The sequence below is a fragment of the Malaya genurostris genome, chromosome 2 (genome assembly GCF_030247185.1).
Source record: "Malaya genurostris strain Urasoe2022 chromosome 2, Malgen_1.1, whole genome shotgun sequence".
Classification (NCBI taxonomy): domain Eukaryota; kingdom Metazoa; phylum Arthropoda; class Insecta; order Diptera; family Culicidae; genus Malaya; species Malaya genurostris.
Genome location: NC_080571.1, coordinates 274,127,985 through 274,145,498, shown reverse-complemented (window position 1 = coordinate 274,145,498; position 17,514 = coordinate 274,127,985). Strand labels below are relative to the sequence as shown.

Here is a 17,514-nt window from a genome sequence, read left to right as displayed (position 1 = left end):
GCAACTCGAATAGAACTTGAATGTTGCTTGCGATCGTTGCGACTCTAAGCCATTGAACGTTTGCATTTAAGGCCATTGGGTAGTAATAAGTATTTCGAAGATCTTCTTGTGATTCAATAAAATAAAATTTTTATTTGCCATAGCTTTTGTGTATATTTTCAATTGTTGCGTCTGTCATTGTTATCGCTCGAGTATCCAATCATCATCATCAGCATTTTGTCCGTTAGCGTGTAGTTATCATCAGCGTAAAACGCGTGCCCACGTTTTGGCTCACTGACAGTGCAGTACTTACTAGCAGTGTTGCCATCCTTTTCTTAAAATTCTGCTTATGTAAGCATTTGAATCTGTGTTTTAGAAATACGACAAAACGAATTGGCCTTAGTGTGACCTTTATCATTTCACTCGTTACAATTAACTGTTCATTAAACAATTATTTTGAGGTGTTTCATCTTTAATGATACTTTAAATATTGAATAATATTCATTTAATATGTTCTTTTCAATTTTTGATCACCAGCGCAGCAGTTCTTTTACCGACATTCAACTCATTCCATTTGCTACGGAATCTACTGGTCGTTAATATATGCGAAGATGAAAATTCGAGTAATGTACAAAATTCAACCAAAAAAGTGACATGTGGAACAACAACAAAAAAAACTATAGTAAATTAAATGTTCTTCAACCTTCAGAATTAAAAAAAAAATGATTAGAAACAATTCAAACAAACGATGAAAATGATTAGTAACGAAAAGATCAAAGCTTCTGGTTCAATCACAGCGCAGATAAAACTGACGAAAATACATTGTACTTCAAATGAAAACCTCGCTTGAGTATCTACGTTTCTGTAAAACTAGTTCAAAGGATAAAAATAAAAAAAAAGAAACTCAGCAGTGCTACTACTCTCTTTGTTCGACTCAAAGAAGTAAGTTTGACTGCTCCTACTTCTTCTCATTCCACACATCATTGCCCGCACCAGCCGGAGCCCAAATGGAGCTCAAACGGAACGGGTCATATGCCGGGGCTGTATCATTATCTTGATGATGTTGTTCTTGCTGTTGATGTTGTTGTTGATGTTGCTGCTGCTGCTGATGCTGTTGCTGAAGCTGCTGCTGCTGCTGTTGCATTTGTTGATGATGAACTGCATTCATCTGATGTTGCTGTTGTTGTTGTTGTTGTTGCACTTGAGCGTGAGCTTGAGCCATCATCGACGGATTAGGAGTTGGTTTGACTGGTGAAAATCCGGGCGGAGCACGTAATGGCATCTGTGGTTGACGGGAAACTCCGCCACCGACATTAAGCCAATTGTTGGTCAACCGAGAATTCATATGCATTGTCGATGATTGTGGAGCGTGTGGTTGCTGATGCAGATGCTGATTACCGTCGGGCTGAGAAAATACTGTCGGCGAAGTCCAGAGAGAAGTCCAATCAATCAGTGGCGACGGGTTAAGGTCCTCGTTTTTTTGAATCATTTGCCAAAGAAGTTTGTTGGTGTCCCAATCACGGTGGTCCACTAGCAGTGGATTTAGATCGTTCATAGAATCCATAACATTTGACGGGCTAGCATTTGGTCCACCGTTCATTGCTCCAAACATTGGTTGAGAATGCAAATCTGCTTTTTGACATCTGTTATTGTTGCTGTTGCTGTTGCAACTAACGGCATTGCTGCCATGGAATTGATCGTTGCTTCCATGGTTGTAGTCAACGAACGATTGTGAGAAGTAACTATCAGAATTTACGATGTCGGGCCCAGGTGCCATTGTTGTAGGTCTGTTGACAACATTTCCGAATGGTTCCCAACTTTTTGGCGTTGCAGATGGTGATTTCTTGGATGTGCCAATCGGTGCTAGACAAGAACCGACGCCAACGTTAAGCTCTTTCTCTAGTCCAATGAAATTATCGTCCTTGGTTTTACCGAACAAACCAACTCCCATTTTGGGAGCCTCCGAATGCTGTTGATTAGAGCCAGCTGTCGCCGTCGAGGACGACGGTCCTGCACCGTAATTTAAACCAAAATTCATCAACTTAGCGTTTTTCGAATTGTTTCCAGTACCCGATTTATCCAGCGTAGCCTGTGCAAGAACGTCGCTGAAGCGTGCCCTATTTTCTCCCCAAACATTAGGTGGTGCAGGAATTTGATTCGCCGGATTGTTGTTGGTCGCGAAGAAAAAACCGGGCGAGCCTGCATTACCACCGGCATTTGTCGATTTGTTGGAATTGGACGACGAAAAGTGAAGCGACTGTGCCTTGTGTTGCGATTTGGAACCCTTCTTCCCTTGGTTGTTGGATTTGCGTTCCCGGCCGGGAGTTTTACCGAATTTTTTCGATTGCGAAGAGTCGTTCTGAAAAGAGAAGATAAATGAACTATTTCCGGAAAGTTTGTCAATTTATGTTGAACTGTTGAGTGGCATAACAGTTCAACATAAACTGTTATGCACTGACGAGTTGAAGACGAAATATAAAGTGAGAGAAAGAAAAACATTTTGACGATAGCACTCACCTTTCCCCCGTGATCACCGTAAGCACTTCCATTTTCTTTACCAGAGTGTTCCCTCTTTTCAGCACTCTTGTTAGTATGTTTTGCCGGCATCCGATCGTTTCCATGGTTCTTACTACTGTTGCGCAATCCTCCGCCTCCTCCTCCTCCTCCGCCGCCGCCATTGTTGCCGGATTCTTTCGCACTTTGGGCATGTTTTGGTGGTGATTGAAAATTATTTGTACTGGTAATCGAAGTACCAAGAGAAAGCGCTAATCCCGATACGTAGTTGACCGGAAGACTTTTCGCCTTCTTCACGTTCGTTTTGTTTGCCGCCACCGTTTGCTGGGATGATGGTTGCTGTGGACTCAATGCTTTCGGCTGCTGCTGCTGCTGCTGATGATGAACAGCAGTTGTAGGATGCTGCTGGCTTGAGCTTGTTGAATTTGATTCATGTTTTACATCGCTGACAGAAGTTTTAGTTTGCGCGTTATGCTGATGATTACTGGTAGCTTGAGGTTTCGTAGTTTTTATTTCGACTGCCGTCGACGATTTGTAGGAACCCGTAGCTGCCATTGATGATGTGGACGCCGAGGAAATAGTTGAAGACGTCTCCGAACTTTCGGTCGTGGTCGAGCTGGAATCTTCTTCCACTGAAGGCCTGTTTCGTTCTTTGGTGCTAACTGGACTGTTTGAGACTGACGTTAGAAGCTGGGTTTCCTCCTTAGGAGGAGTAATTGAGCGTCGACTTTTCTGAAACTGTTTGTCCGATTCGGGTGAAGGTTTGCTCGCGCTTGCGTCGTGTAGCTTCGTATTGAAACCTTTTCCGAGCTTGGAAGTAAAATCGTTCCAAGTCTTGTTGAAATTGTGGGAAGTTCCGTTGGACATTTTCGAGTTCGACTGTTTTGCCGGTGGCTTCTTCTTAGAGCTGTTATTCTGACTGTTTTTAGCTTGGCTATTTTGACTGACGGAAACTTTTTCCGTGCTATCATCCAGTAAGGTTGAACTTTGCAGTGCTATTTGCCGTAAATCCAACGGAGGTTGGATAGGTCCTCGATCTCTGGATAAATTGAGTACGTGATCTTTGATCACCTTGTTAGCATCTAAGAAGGCAGCCGTTAAGGTGCCTGCAAAAGTTAGTGACAAAACGCAAATCAGAACAATTCTGAGCATTCCTTCGAACCACGGTCTCTTTAAACTTAAACTACAAGATTCTAACCCATGCGCTGGAACGGTTCCCAACAGGGTAAAGTTTACAGGAAAATTTATATTAGTATCGAAATTCAGTGTTCGTGTCACCCTTGCCAGAGTAAAATCAGGAGAGAAGGCAATTTCAATTTTCTTGCTTGCATTTGGTTGCAACTCAAAGGGCGAACAGTCCAACACTTTAAATCCATAGCCTTCGCAGAGGATGTCTTCCACGCGGATGCCCGAAACCGTTATTGGAACCTCTCCGTAGTTCTTCGCAGTGAAAGAACGCATCGTCTGAATCGAAAGCCCAGCTTCATCCGTATCCGCGGGTTCGTGCAATTTGGTGCACATCTTCAGATGTTTATCGGTAATCTCGAATAGTAGTGCTGTAGTCGCACCTGGCTTCCGATTGCCAAATTTAAACTGTGGCACTACGGCTTTTGCTTGTATCCAGACAGCATCGATTAATGTTAGATTGTTCCGCATGTAAAAAATAGTCGAATATGTCCCCGCTGCTTTCGCCGTAAATTTCACTGCAATTTTCAGGAACGATTTGGGCTTCACATAGTTCACGTAAATATCGTCATAATCGAACAGAAAGAACGAAAATACGCCTTCGTCGCTTAGACTGCAATTCTCACAGCCGGATAAAATCTCCGGTGGAAGAACACTCACATCGCTTCCGTGAACGCTTACGTCGTGCAGCACCAGATGCACAAACAAAATCTGATCCGATGGATTGTTGATCGTAATCAACTTCACTGCTTCCTGCTCTATTTGCAGCGTCGGAAAATGTATATTTTCCGTTAACAATTTCGGCCACACCAAATCGACGCTGGCATTGAATTCGAACTTTCGAATCGGGTCTGTCGTGAGCTGAAACCGAATGCTCTTCCAGGACCGTTTCATCTCCGAGTAGAGCCTCAGCTGTTGCAACAGTTTTTCGCTATCCAGCTTCCGGTACTGTTCGTAATTGTCCAGGGTGGCCATCCATTTCACTCCGAACGGTTTCGAGAGCAGATCGAAGCTGCTGTAGCAGTCCTGTTTGCAGATCACCTTCGGATCGAATATCAACTGGCCGATGTTGGTCACCGTGTTCGGGTGAATCACCGGATGGCGGCTCTCCACCGTGAACTCAATGCCGTCCACATCGGTTTTGATGCCCTCGACGTGAATCTTGGACAGAAACGTTGAGTGCGCTGTCAGATTCAGCGAGCATAGTTTTCCCTGCAATGAAGCAAATGTGTTGCGTTAGTATGTGATTTCAACATGCAATAGAAATACAATTTTTCTGAAAACATGAAACCGTTAAGAGCATATAGCACAAAACAATGTTATAGAGCAGGGGTTCCCAAAGTGGTCGATATAGAGCCCTTGGGGTCGATATCCTTTTTGCGGGGTTCGGCGTAAACGAAAACTGACTCTGAAGGGGTCGACGAGGTCTAGAAATCGACCCCCTATTGTGTGATATAAGTTATTATTTGAAATATTCATGCTAAAAAGTTGTGTTTATTTGACCATTCGCAGAAATTGGTAGGTATTTTACATCAATATTAAAAAAGCAAAAAATTGTATTTTTAAAGGAATTTGTTGATGGGGGTCTGAGGCCTAAGTTAATTTTAGTAAAGGCATGACCCAAAATAGTTTGGGAACCCCTGTTATAGAGTTTCCGTTAGTTATTATTTATTTGATGCGGGTGCGACCAATTAATGTTGTTTCAAATAAAAAGATGGCTTTTTGGTCAATTGGTTTCTCGTCAAAACATTTATTTTTCGTTAACGGCCGACGTTTCGAAGGTTATACCTTCATCTTCAGGACACAATGACTACAAATATTTTTCGTCAAGTATGGTGTAACATTTAAAATAATTGATTGAAAACGACTACTCTACAACAAGTACTTCCCACGCACATTGACTTCGATTGAGCACTGAGCAGTCATGGGCGAACGTGCTACCACGGACCAAGTGTTCGCCAGGTGAGGCTCAAGAAAAGTCAGCCACCCACAACGAGTTCTGATTTGCGACAATGGAATCGAAATGGTCGACGAGGTCGTGTGGTTGGGTTCACTGGTGACTGTCGATAATGACACCAGTAGAGTAATTCAAAGACGCGTCTTGTCAGGGAATTGAATCTGTTGTAGACAGGCCTTATGCACGCGCGCTCTTTATTTTGCGCTGAGACAAATAAATTCTCATTCTCATAAGACAACCACGCGCATGCGACGTACTTTTGCCGCTCTCAAGAGAACTCTTTGGCACATTTACGTACCGCACCAGAAACTGATGCACGCTTCGTTGTAAAATCTCATCACATTCTGCCAAGAGCGAGGCTCAAGCGCTATCGTCGCATGAGATAGCGCGGCGCGCTCGTTTCATGCGATCTACGAGAGGTTTGTATGTTATTTTCATCCTCTTCATCTCTTTCTTTAGGATAGGACACAAGTCGCACGAACCGCTCTAGGCACGAACAAATAATAATAACAGCAGCTTTTACTGTGGCTCACATAGCACACAAGCTGCGCTCATAAAAAATCTCGTGCGCTGTCTCGTGAGACCAAAGCGCACGAGTCGCGCGCAGAAGAAAATGCGATGCTCTGAAATTTCAAGCAGCGCATCCCGTTTCTATGTGCTCCCTACGCGTCTCGTACACGCTTTTGGTTTGCTCTTTTAGTCGGCGCTCACGCACATAGGATATATATGCGACACACACATTTTCGGTGCGCTCTCGCTGTCGCATTTGTGCACGCATGAGCATTCGGAAGGCCTGGTTGTAGATGACGAAGACTCAATACGGACGGCAATTGTAAGAATGAAAGCCTCAACTTCTCCAGGTCCTGGCGGAATACCGGCAGTTATTTGAATGTCTCTCGCTATAGAAGTTTTTCCCAATGAATGGAAAGCTTCCTTTATGTTCCCAGTCCACAAGGAAGGCGATAAAAAGGATATAAACAACTACCGCGGTATTACTTCCCTCAGCGCTATACCAAAGTTGTTCGAAAAGGTTATACTGACACCAATTTTCAATCACTGCAAGCAATATATTGTCGATACTCAACACGGTTTCATGCCTAACCGCTCAACAACCACAAACTTACTATCGTTTTTGTCTTATGTGATTGATGCAATGTCTAACGGTTTACAAACGGTCGTTATCTATACCGATCTTTCCTCCGCTTTCGATATAATCAACCGCGACATCACGGTTACTAAATTGGACAGACTTGGACAGACAGATATCTTAGGAATCGTCATTTAGCAGTTAAAATTGACGATCATACTTCCGGAGAGTTCCTCGCATCATCCGGAATACCACAGGGAAGTCACCTCGGACCGTTAATATTTTCACTGTACTTCAATGATGTCAATTTTGCTTTGGAAGTCTTCGCTTATCGTTTGCTGATGATATTAAGATCTATCACATCATCTGCAGCTTAGAAAACGCAGGCTTTCTCCAGCGACAATTGTTAATCTTCGCAGATCGGTGTTAAGTTAACCGTATGATTGTAAATCCCGAGAAGCGCTCGGCCATTACCTGAACGGTGTTCATAGAATTGAGGCAATACAGCGCAGATTTGTTCGTTTCGCTCTTCGCCGATTGCTGTGGACCGATATTTATCAACTACCTAGTTATGAAATTCGCGGATTATTAATCGGTCTCGACACATTACAAGTGCGACGGGAATTATCACGCGCTTTGATAATAACAGATTTATTCAACGGTAGGATCGACTGTCCCGTTTTGCTCAACGAAGTTAATAATAATGTGCGACACAGAGCTCTCCGCAACAGTGCTTTTCTTCGACTTCCTATATGACGTACCAACTACGGCGCAAACGGTTCTATTACTGGTTTACAGAGATCGTTCAACCTTGTTTCATCTGGGTATGATTTTAATGTGTCACGAAGCAAAATACGTACAAATTTTCTGAACATTATTAGGAATTATCATTAGGACCAAATTGTGTCTGTTGATTAATAAATGCAGGCCTTCCTGAAGACGTCAGACCTTCACCAACACCAACTGTGTACGAATTGATTCGAAGAAGCGTCAAGGTTGTAAACGTCGACTGATCTAAAGCAGCATTGGAAGAGGAGAAAATGAAGCGAATGGTGCTGCAGGTAAAGCCGGTCAGGGTCATTTCACCGAAAGGTATTTCACTGAAAGCGGTTCCGCCGAAGCCATTTCACCGAATTATCCAATTGTCTTGGTGCTTTTTTAAGATTGAAAATTTTCAAACTTTAACCGCTGGACAGCACCCCTTACCCATGTCCGTTTTAGCTCAAATTTTGGACGAGAACTTTTTTCGACTTCTAAGACTTTCGGTATCAATTTTTTTTTTCAATTTCGGAAAATTCAATAAAATATTTACATAATTTTCACCTGAAAAATATAGATTTCAAACGGTGATGTTTTATTCTTCCGTACCGGCACGTGCCGACGCGTACCGGTTTTGCATCGTTTGAATGACGATTTGAATGTTTCGACACTCATCGACCTATTATTTTGGAACCGGAGGCCGGATCTGGATAAAATTGCATCACATCTTTTGAGGCAATGAGAGCTTTAATTTGAATCATGATTTGTGAAAATGTCACCAAGAGCCGAACATAACAGAAAGCCGGAATACAACAGACCGAAACATCATAAAGCCGAAACTCAGATGGCCAAACTAATTTTTTCAATAGGAATTTACCTGGTCCTCCAATTGAAAGAACCGCGTCGGCTTTTGTATGTTTGCTTGCAAGAAACAGATGCTATTTACACCGATCTCTCTTCTGCCTTTGATATAATAAACCACAATATAACAATTGCTAAATTGGAAAGACTTTGATTCGGCTCTAACATCCTTCGATGACTGCAGTCATATCTTATAGATCGTCATTTAGCAGTGAAAATCGGGGATCCCGTTTCCAATGAGTTTATCGCTTCGTCCGGAATTTCGCAGGGTAGCCATCTCGGGCCTTTAATATTTTTACTGTACTTCAACGAAGCCAACTTTACTCTTGAGGGCCCTCGTCTATCGTTTGCCGATGACGTTAGGATCTACTATTACATTCGAAGCCCAATAGATGCAGGTTTTCTACAACGACAGTTGTTGAACTTTGCCGAGTGGTGTAAAGTATACCGTATGGAATTGAATCCTGACAAATGCTCGACCATTACGTTCTCGAAGAAGAAAGAGCCATTCCATTTTGATTACTTTCTGGAAGGATCCCCGACAGTCAGAACGACGTGTGTTAAAGACATTGGTGTCTTTCTCGATGAGCAACTGACATTCAAGCAACACATCAGCTATATCGTTTCTAAAGCTTCTCGCAACCTAGGATTTGTAATGATGCTAAACATTTTACAGACGTGTACTGTTTAAAATCTTTGTTTTGCTCACTTGTTCGTTTATCCCTGGAGTATTGTTCTGTCGTTCGGAACCCTCACTACATAAACGGAGCTCATAGAATCAAATCGATACATTCGCAGATTCATTCGCTTCGCTCTACGGCGCTAACCGTGGAACAATCCTCACCAACTACCAAACTACGACAGTCGCGGGTTACTAATCGGTCTTGATACACAACAAAGTTCGTCGAGATGTTGCACGTGCTTTATTGATAGCAGATGTTTTGACCGATAGAATTGACTGCCCTGCTTTGCTCCGCGAAATCAACATCAACGTTCGCCCCCGTGCTCTTTGCAACAGTGAATTTCTTCGACTTTCTTTACGACGAACTAACTACGGTGCTAACAATGCTATTATTGGCATGCAGAGATCATTCAATCGCGTTTTATTAGAATTCGACGCAGTAGGATACTTGGAAATTTTATGTATATTACTAGAAATTACCATTAGGACCATATTGTGTCTGATGATTATACCCAAATAAATAAGAAATAGAGCGATACTTTCAACAAATTTGGTCGTTAGGGGTAAATTTTTAATAATTGCCCAATGTAATTTGATCAGAGCTCTTGAAAAAACGTATGGTAATTCGAAAAATTTCAGAAATTCTTTCGGCTCTGTGGGAATATCTACTTTCATATGCCTTCTGTATACGAGAGTATGGAAGAATTTTGACTTATTATTCGGCTTTTTAGTTTCAATTATTGGTGCTTCGGTTTTTCGAAATTTCGGCTTTATGTATTATGTAAGAAAGAACATCGTGGGCTTTATATATTTCGACCTTTCGCTATTCCGTCTTTCGTATTTCGACCTTTTACAGGGTCCGGCACTCGAAGTGTAACCAACTTCAGACCGCTCGCGCAGCTGACGCACGGGCATCAGCTCTCTAGAAATTTGCTAAATGACAGTTCGGAGTTGTATTGTTTACAAGCGCAAGAAAGCATTTTGCCAAAAGTGAACGCGAAAAAAAAATCTTGACTTGAGAGAGCGAAGGAGTTGCTTCGTTTGGCCGAAAGCGGTCAATTTCCGAACATTGTATTTTCTGACGAGAAAATTTTTCCAATTAAGCAATTCGTAAACTCTCAAAACGATAGGGTTTACTTGACCGACCGTTCATACGAGAATTTGAGTCATCGATTGGCCACCAGGAGGCAGCACCCGCAACAGATAATGGTTTGGGCCGCTGTAACCGCAGATGGGCGCTCTCCAATCGTTTTCATCGAGCCTGGCGTCAAGGTAAATGCGACATATTATCGGGAAAGTATTCTGGAGGTTGCTTTAAAGCCGTGGGCAGACAAACATTTCGGTGGCAGACGATGTACGTTTCAGCAGGACTCGGCACCGTCTCACAAAGCTCGAGTGAACCAAGAATGGCTGAAAAACAACGTTCCGAACTTCATCACGTCCACACAATGCCTCTCCAATTCACCAGATGCGAATCCAATGGATTATTCTCTTTGGGCCATTTTGGAGAGCAAAGTCCGATCTAAAAGATACACCAGTCTCGAGGCGCTGAAAAAAGTTATTGTCCGCGAGTGGGCCTAAATACCTGCAAGTCACATTCGGCAGATTGCGATTCGTTTTTTGACCGTCTCAAGGCCATAGTCAAGGCAAAAGGTGGTCATATCGAGCAAAAGTGAATTGATTCTGAATTTTGTATTATTTTTACACATTTTGTACTTTGAATTAAGTAAAAGTAATTTTCCAAACTGAATTTATGGCCTTTTTAATTGGTTACACTTCGAGTGCCGGACCCTGTATTAGGCACCCATTTGATGTGTTTCACATATCTTACCAAACTCGGTCAACTGACTCCAATCCAGGGGTTTGTTGGTCGACTTTTCGTTCCGCGTTTGTTAGTAATATTTTCTCTGATTTTTCTTCATGATTGAACAAAATCACACATGAACTCTACTCTGTACTATCTACATGACAGCTCTAACCGTTTACCAAAAAGTCTAACCAGAACGAATACAGAAATTTAGAAAGCATAACTCGGCAAACCAGCTGCGGTCTCCTCTACTATACTCTACTATTACACAATAGTTGTATAGCTGCTATAGATATATTTCGAATTCCAAACAAACTAGTTGCGTTGTTGAATAAATCTACAGTCGTTTTTGAGCCATACAAATATTGACATAGCCGGAATACAGTTTCCGTAAACCGCTTAAGTGAAAGTCTGAAATATTTTTCAGTCTGTTTAATTATTATAACGGTCTTTTCGAAACATTAATCCCCGTTGAATTATGTTTCCTTGGTTTTGACGTTCGACAATATAAATATCAACGTCGTATAACAGATTCTATATTTTTTTATTATATATTATCATATGGACGAAATCCATTCGAATGAATTCCAACGTAACAGTGGCAAACGGAGTAACATCAAAAACAAAAAAACCCTTTCATTGACGTTGACCGCAAAACCATAACGAGAACGAGTTGATAATAGTTAAAGAAGACATGAGAAATACTCACCGGAAAGCAGTTATCAAAATGCAGCAGTTCTCTGTTCAGCTCCAGCTTGCCGACGGCTGTGGTAAAAGCAATCGGTGTCACAATCTCTTCGTAGTCTGTGGTTATGCTAAATCGACCTTGATAACTGTCGGTCGTGCTGGACTGGACGCTGATCTGGAACACGATCCAATGTTTCGGTTGTATCGTGTTACAAAATATTAGATTTTCCCCTGCATGAGGACCACATCCGCGCAGAATAACGGTGATTGTGGGCGCACCGGTGCCCTCGGAGGTGATGGCCCCCTTCCAGTGGCGAATCGGAATCTCCACTGGGTTCGTGTTGAAGAAGGCGATTAACGTTTCGCCAATCGTTGAGATCGGTAGAATTCCAAAGTTGAGCTCACGCTCGTCCAAATCCAACCTTTCGTATTCTTCTGGAGGACGTGGAGCAGTTGTCGAGAATGGTAGGATGCGCTTCAACTTCCCGGTGTAGCTGTAGACGGGAAGTTCGAACTCGGTGACGTTGGTCACCAGCCGAATGTAGGAGACAATGGATTGGTTTAGGTTGTCCGTCAGAACACGAGATATTCGGAACAGCATTTCTTCTTGATCGGGTAAGACGATTTTTGGTCGGAAACCTTCGATGCGGAAATTCCTCGAAAAGTTGTCAGGTACAGTGATGTTGGAAATGCTGAATGGCACGTTGAACTTATTCCAGATAACCAGCGGCCGAGCAACCAGGAGTTGAGAATCTTGTTCCGACTCATCGGAACTTAAAGTGAGGAACTTTAACGTGTCTGTGTTGTACTTCAATTTGCCATTTAAAACCTGGCCGGAAAACTCAACCCATGCATATCCCATATTTTTTGGAGAATCCTTCAGAGTATAATCTACATACAGAGAACCTTTGATTTCTCTGTCTGTGTTCAGTTTAGTCCAGTTGATAGTTATTTCAAATACTGGGTGAAACTTTTGAGTATCAATGAATACTTTTACAGCTTTAATGATTTCCATTGTCATAGAGTGCACACCATAGCTTGCGATATCTATTTTACGATCCCCGGAGTTCGTTAAATTCAAAGATATTTTAGTAATATTTTCGTTGATGCCACCGACACCGAGATCGAGAAAAGGTACTTTCGAGTAAATTCCCGTTTCCTTTGAAATCTCAATTTCGATTGGAACCACAAGCATTTTATCGGCAAGTGTCGGATTATGGCTACCGCCTGATATTTTTATTCGAACATATGCTGTATGGTTGCCGGCTGTTTTTCCATGGAACCTTACACGAATTACACTTCTCGTACTGTGAGGAGGTATTTCCCAAAGTGCCTGGGGACCTTCTTGGGCTCCGCTGGGTAATTCCAACTGAAAGTTTCCACCACTGCTGTAGATTTCCACGATCTGAAGAGGAGTATCGTGTGGGTTGTACAGGGTGATTTCTGGTGTAATTGTAGCATTTAAGGGAGCTACCAGGCCAACCAATGGCCTTAATCGGTATGGGCATTCTATCCCTACACCTTTAACCTGATACTGCAACAACCCGAACGATGTATGTATTTCAATAGATCCAGCTGTGGCACCCAGCTGACGCGGTAAAAACACCACATTGAACGTTGTGTTGCCTTCGGGTGGAATAACCATATCCTTGAAGTATGAACTGTAAAAATCTGGCGTGCTGCCAGATATCGAGCCCAAAAATACGCTCCGGCTTTTATGTTTGTTGATCAAGATCACTACTTGATTGTGCGGGTCACCAATCGAACGTTCAACAAAATCTAGCAAACTAGGTTGAAAAATCAAATTTCCTACCAGTTCTGGGCTGCTTTTCCCTGCTGTCATTTCCGCGATGCCACTTCTAACGACACCGTCCCCTCTTTGAAACATTTCGTCCATCAGCGTTTGTGAAGATGGAGAAAACATTTCTTGTGCGCCAAAACTAATCTGCTCGTTCTGCTGTTGCTGCTGAATCGATGGCTGTGACCGAACCTGAACTTCCAGGTGCAGAAATACCAACAGCAGACTGAACACACGAATCGATCGCTTCCGGCTGGCCATGTTTATTTTCTTGCTAATACTTTGACTTCCTTCGCGTTATTCCAGTCCGTGATATTGTTGGTCCTATTTCCGTAGAATAGCAATGCTCATTTTCTATTCTTCCGTGGCGCTCTGAACTTCCTTTCAAAATTACCGAAAAGGTCCTCCGCAGTCTGCTGTTGAAGCGAGACAAAATCATGCAAGACAGCACAAGAGAAAAAAAAACGTCATGTAGAAAAGTCCTCCAAACACACGCGACGGTCTGCAAGAAACTAACGCAATTTTCATACCTGTTCTATAGCTTCCACACTACTCCGTAGGAGTCCTCAATATCTTATTTCGAAAACCGACGGAATATCTAATGATATGATGCAAAAATTGTCCACTTCGGACGTGTCCCGAGAACGGATCTTTTATTTTTTTCACTGCCACTCGTTCAGGAGTCAAAAATTCGTCCGTCCGTGTCTTATCGCTACTACTTTAGCTCATTTTTTCCTTTACGCCGTGTCTCGCTCGCACTCGCGTAAGCTTCGCGTGATCTCGTGCTTGCCAAAAAAAACGACGAACGATAAATGCATAACGAATACTAAGAAGAGGTAGTGTGTTTACTTGTCGCGAGGGGTATATAAAGCAAAAATTGTATTTTTTTTATGCTAGGTCCAGAATTGCAATTAGTATTAACAAAGCTTTGACCTGCTTATTTAAATTTATTTTTGGAAATTTAAAATCCAATCCCAGTATTTTCCACACCTGATGCGAAAGATTCCCCAAGACAACTCATGAAAAATTTAACAAATTAATCATCAACTTATTTAATTTCTTCCGACCCCCTCAAATAGAGCTGATGCTTCACATACACTTGCAAAAAATTGTGTTTTGCAGTATTAACATTAAAAGTTTGACGTTTATGATACCTGTCAATCCGTCACAACAATCTTGAAAGGGATGCATCCCGCTTAGTAGAAATTCCGGCTGCCCGCAGAAATCTGATTAGATTCCGGCTGCTGTCAAAATAACTGGTAGAAACGTCTCATGCGTCTCAGATACATAAAACCGAAATATTAAGAAGTAAAAAAAAATGTTAAAGAACTACATTCTGATGTGGAGCTTAAACTTCTGTTTCAACAGACTTCACAGCCGACTCGTAAGAGCATAGGACTATTGCATGGTCAGTGCTACCAAATACAAATTATAATACGGAATGCTTCGACAAATTTTCAAGGACACATTTTTCAATATGTGGTACATTTTCGAGATACACTGTTATAGTGACAATGTACTTTATCGAGTTTTCCATGCAAATGGCAACGCTGGAGGGTTTAAATTCGATTCACCATAGTTACTGTTTATTATGATAAAAAGACGAGAACAGATTGGTTTGAAAGCGAATGGATAGCCAGATGATACGAAAAGCAGAACATTCCAACGGTAAACACAGTGTAAATAAGTTGTGCCTGCAGGAAGTGCGATGCAACAGTGTGACGGATCAATCGTTATCTATTCTGATTTGATAAAAATCTAGTAATGCATTAGTAGAGTGAGTATTCCCGAAATATTAGAACATTCAACTTAGCTTATAATGCATTGTTTCTTTTTTGTATGCAATTTTAGCCACCCAGAAGCAGTGCTGTCAACTGTTTTTTCCAAGAATCTGTATTTGGCGGAAAAATCTATCTGTACAATATCTTTCTCAAAAACTCAAACATCGATGTAGTGCGGAAACTGATTTTGCGACCAAAAAAAAAAAAAGGTCGACCTGGTTTACCCCCATGGAATCCAACACAAAAACTGAAAATCGGTATTTATCTGTATGAAAATTGAAATATAGGTATTTTGAGAGAGGATATCTGTATTCCTGTATCGAGTCCAAAAATCGGTATAAATACCGAGAAATCGGTATAGTTGGCAGCGCTGCCCAGAAGGCTCTAATAATTTTAATGCAAGAATCGAGAATATGTAAAGCGTTGTTAGTCGGAATTGTCTTTACCGGCGCTCCTAGGAGACTTACACACTTTAGCCCTTGGAATTTTGAGTTTCTAGTCTCGTAATCGATTTATCACAATTTAAACATCATGGAATATAAAATAAACGAATTTAATTAAACATATTAAATGTTTTATTTGCAATCCGATCTATCATTCAGTAAGTACATGATTGGTTCAACTACATCTTGAACTTGAACTAAATTTTTTTCGTTTGGTTATGTCGTTTTCGCTCGAGAAAACTGAAACTGACCCAGGATAGTTTCATCAAACAAACGAAACTCTGTTGGTTCCGCACTTAGCAACGGGGATCTGAGCAATCCTGATATAAAAATCAGGTTCGAAACTAACTCGATTTTCAGTTCAACAATGTAGAAAACAGGTTCGAAACTTGCTTCAAACAAACGGTTTGACGGAAGTTCGCTTGTTTGAAAATAATTTTACCGTACACTGAGCAAAATACCATAGTAACCGTATCCTGTTTTCCATTGTCATTTCAACTATACGCTTAAATAGTAGCAACAATCATGATATATGACTATTCACCATCTGTAGTGTATAAATTACTAGACAACAAAGACTACGACTTGACTAAACTATTTGTATTTATGACTTTTCTGGCATGGTCATCCTGACAATGGTAGTCATCTCAAATATAAGAACAAATAGTTAAAATCACAATTCTAGTAAGGTGAAATTGCTCTCAAGCCATGATATATATGAGGAGCTAAATAGTTATTGCTACCATGTAAATATGTCCACAGTGTAATAATGTTACCATAAATAGATACATGGTTTAAAAGAAATTATGAAGTTTGAAAACACTATTCATGTAGTCCATATCAACAGAATTTATGTAGTAAGCACATTATCGTATAGTGTTTTTTAACCGACTATGTTTTTCATTTGTGCTGACTATACAAATTGTCAATAAACGGGTGTACTTTGTTATTGTTACATAAAGTTACAATACAGCAGAGAATTTCGTAACACATCAGTGATTGATTTGAAAAAAATGTATATTGTGACTTATATTGTGCAATTTGGAAGGTCTTGCAGGTGAGTAAATTTTGTAGCCTCACTAGTTTCCGTCGTTGAAATTAAATTTTTCAACAATTTTGCCGGTAACGGCTGTTTTCTAGTGAAATCGACGTCCTGTATAATTTTTAATATTCGTTATCGGTCGCTGTAGAAACAACATCAAGCGATTGATGAAAACGACGAACATCATCCGATTCCCGGATTCAAATCGCTCGAATCCGACGGAAAAAATAACAATATATGGCAGGTGGGTATTGAGGTTTGCATCTGGATTTGGCTATTAATTTCTTCCATGCTGCCCATTCCTGCTTCAGGAAAAACTTCACCAAACAGAGCCTGGGATCAACAGTTGCAACCAAGCAATGCTGCGCCGTGTATACGTTGATAATCAATATTTCACCAGGCACATCATCATTTGATTTGATGCAAAAATAAAATAGAATTCAATGAAACTATTTTGTTGTTCTTGTTCTAGAATTCAAATTCATAAAACTTTTTAACATTAGCTCATGTTTTGCTGATCTTCAGCATTGTTGAATCAACCACTGCCTTTAGTTTCGAAATAACTAGAAGTGAAATGTCAAAAATACCATGGCTCTGGTTATAGCGAAAACTACAATGTAAATAAAGATTCGGTCATGGTTAGCCTAACCATCTCAATCGTATTAGTTATTCATACAATAAACTCAATATTCAATATTACTATTCTAGAGCCGATACCATTTATAGTAAACATGAACTTGATTATTGTTGAAATCATCTGATTTAATAGTCGGCTGAAAACCACTATACTCGCATGGTCAGGTTGGCCCTCTATATAGTAACTGTTACCATAATATTTTTCTGAGTGTACGGACAGTAAGATTTTTAACGTACTCGGTGACTTTTTAAGACTTAAAATTTGCTTAATTTTTGTAAAACAAAACTTATGTATA

General features: G+C 41.0%; 1 protein-coding gene across 2 annotated transcripts; it reads right to left on the bottom strand.

Moving 5' to 3' along the window:
• Nucleotides 1-127: 127 nt before the first annotated feature.
• LOC131430113 (transmembrane protein 131 homolog) lies at nt 128-14,055 on the bottom strand. Of its 2 annotated transcripts, none has more exons than XM_058594811.1 (4): nt 13,847-14,055; nt 11,541-13,732; nt 2,497-4,890; nt 128-2,338 (listed from the first exon to the last, which is right to left on the bottom strand). In XM_058594811.1, the coding sequence occupies exons 2-4, from the start codon at nt 13,575-13,577 to the stop codon at nt 938-940; spliced, it is 5,832 nt and encodes a 1,943-aa protein (XP_058450794.1). In that variant the 5' UTR covers nt 13,578-13,732; nt 13,847-14,055; the 3' UTR covers nt 128-937. The 2 variants fall into 2 exon arrangements, with proteins under 2 accessions (XP_058450794.1, XP_058450795.1); XM_058594812.1 differs by having other exon boundaries at nt 11,541-13,729.
• Nucleotides 14,056-17,514: the final 3,459 nt, after the last annotated feature.

Excerpts from the sequence above, each read along its gene's own strand:
- LOC131430113 (XM_058594811.1), bottom strand. The coding sequence starts at position 13,577 with ATGGCCAGCCGGAAGCGATCGATTCGTGTGTTCAGTCTGCTGTTGGTA. Across the intron at positions 4,891-11,540 it reads ATTTTGATAACTGCTTTCCG|GGAAAACTATGCTCGCTGAA; the intron begins GTGAGTATTTCT and ends GCTTCATTGCAG. Across the intron at positions 2,339-2,496 it reads ACGGTGATCACGGGGGAAAG|AACGACTCTTCGCAATCGAA; the intron begins GTGAGTGCTATC and ends TTCTCTTTTCAG.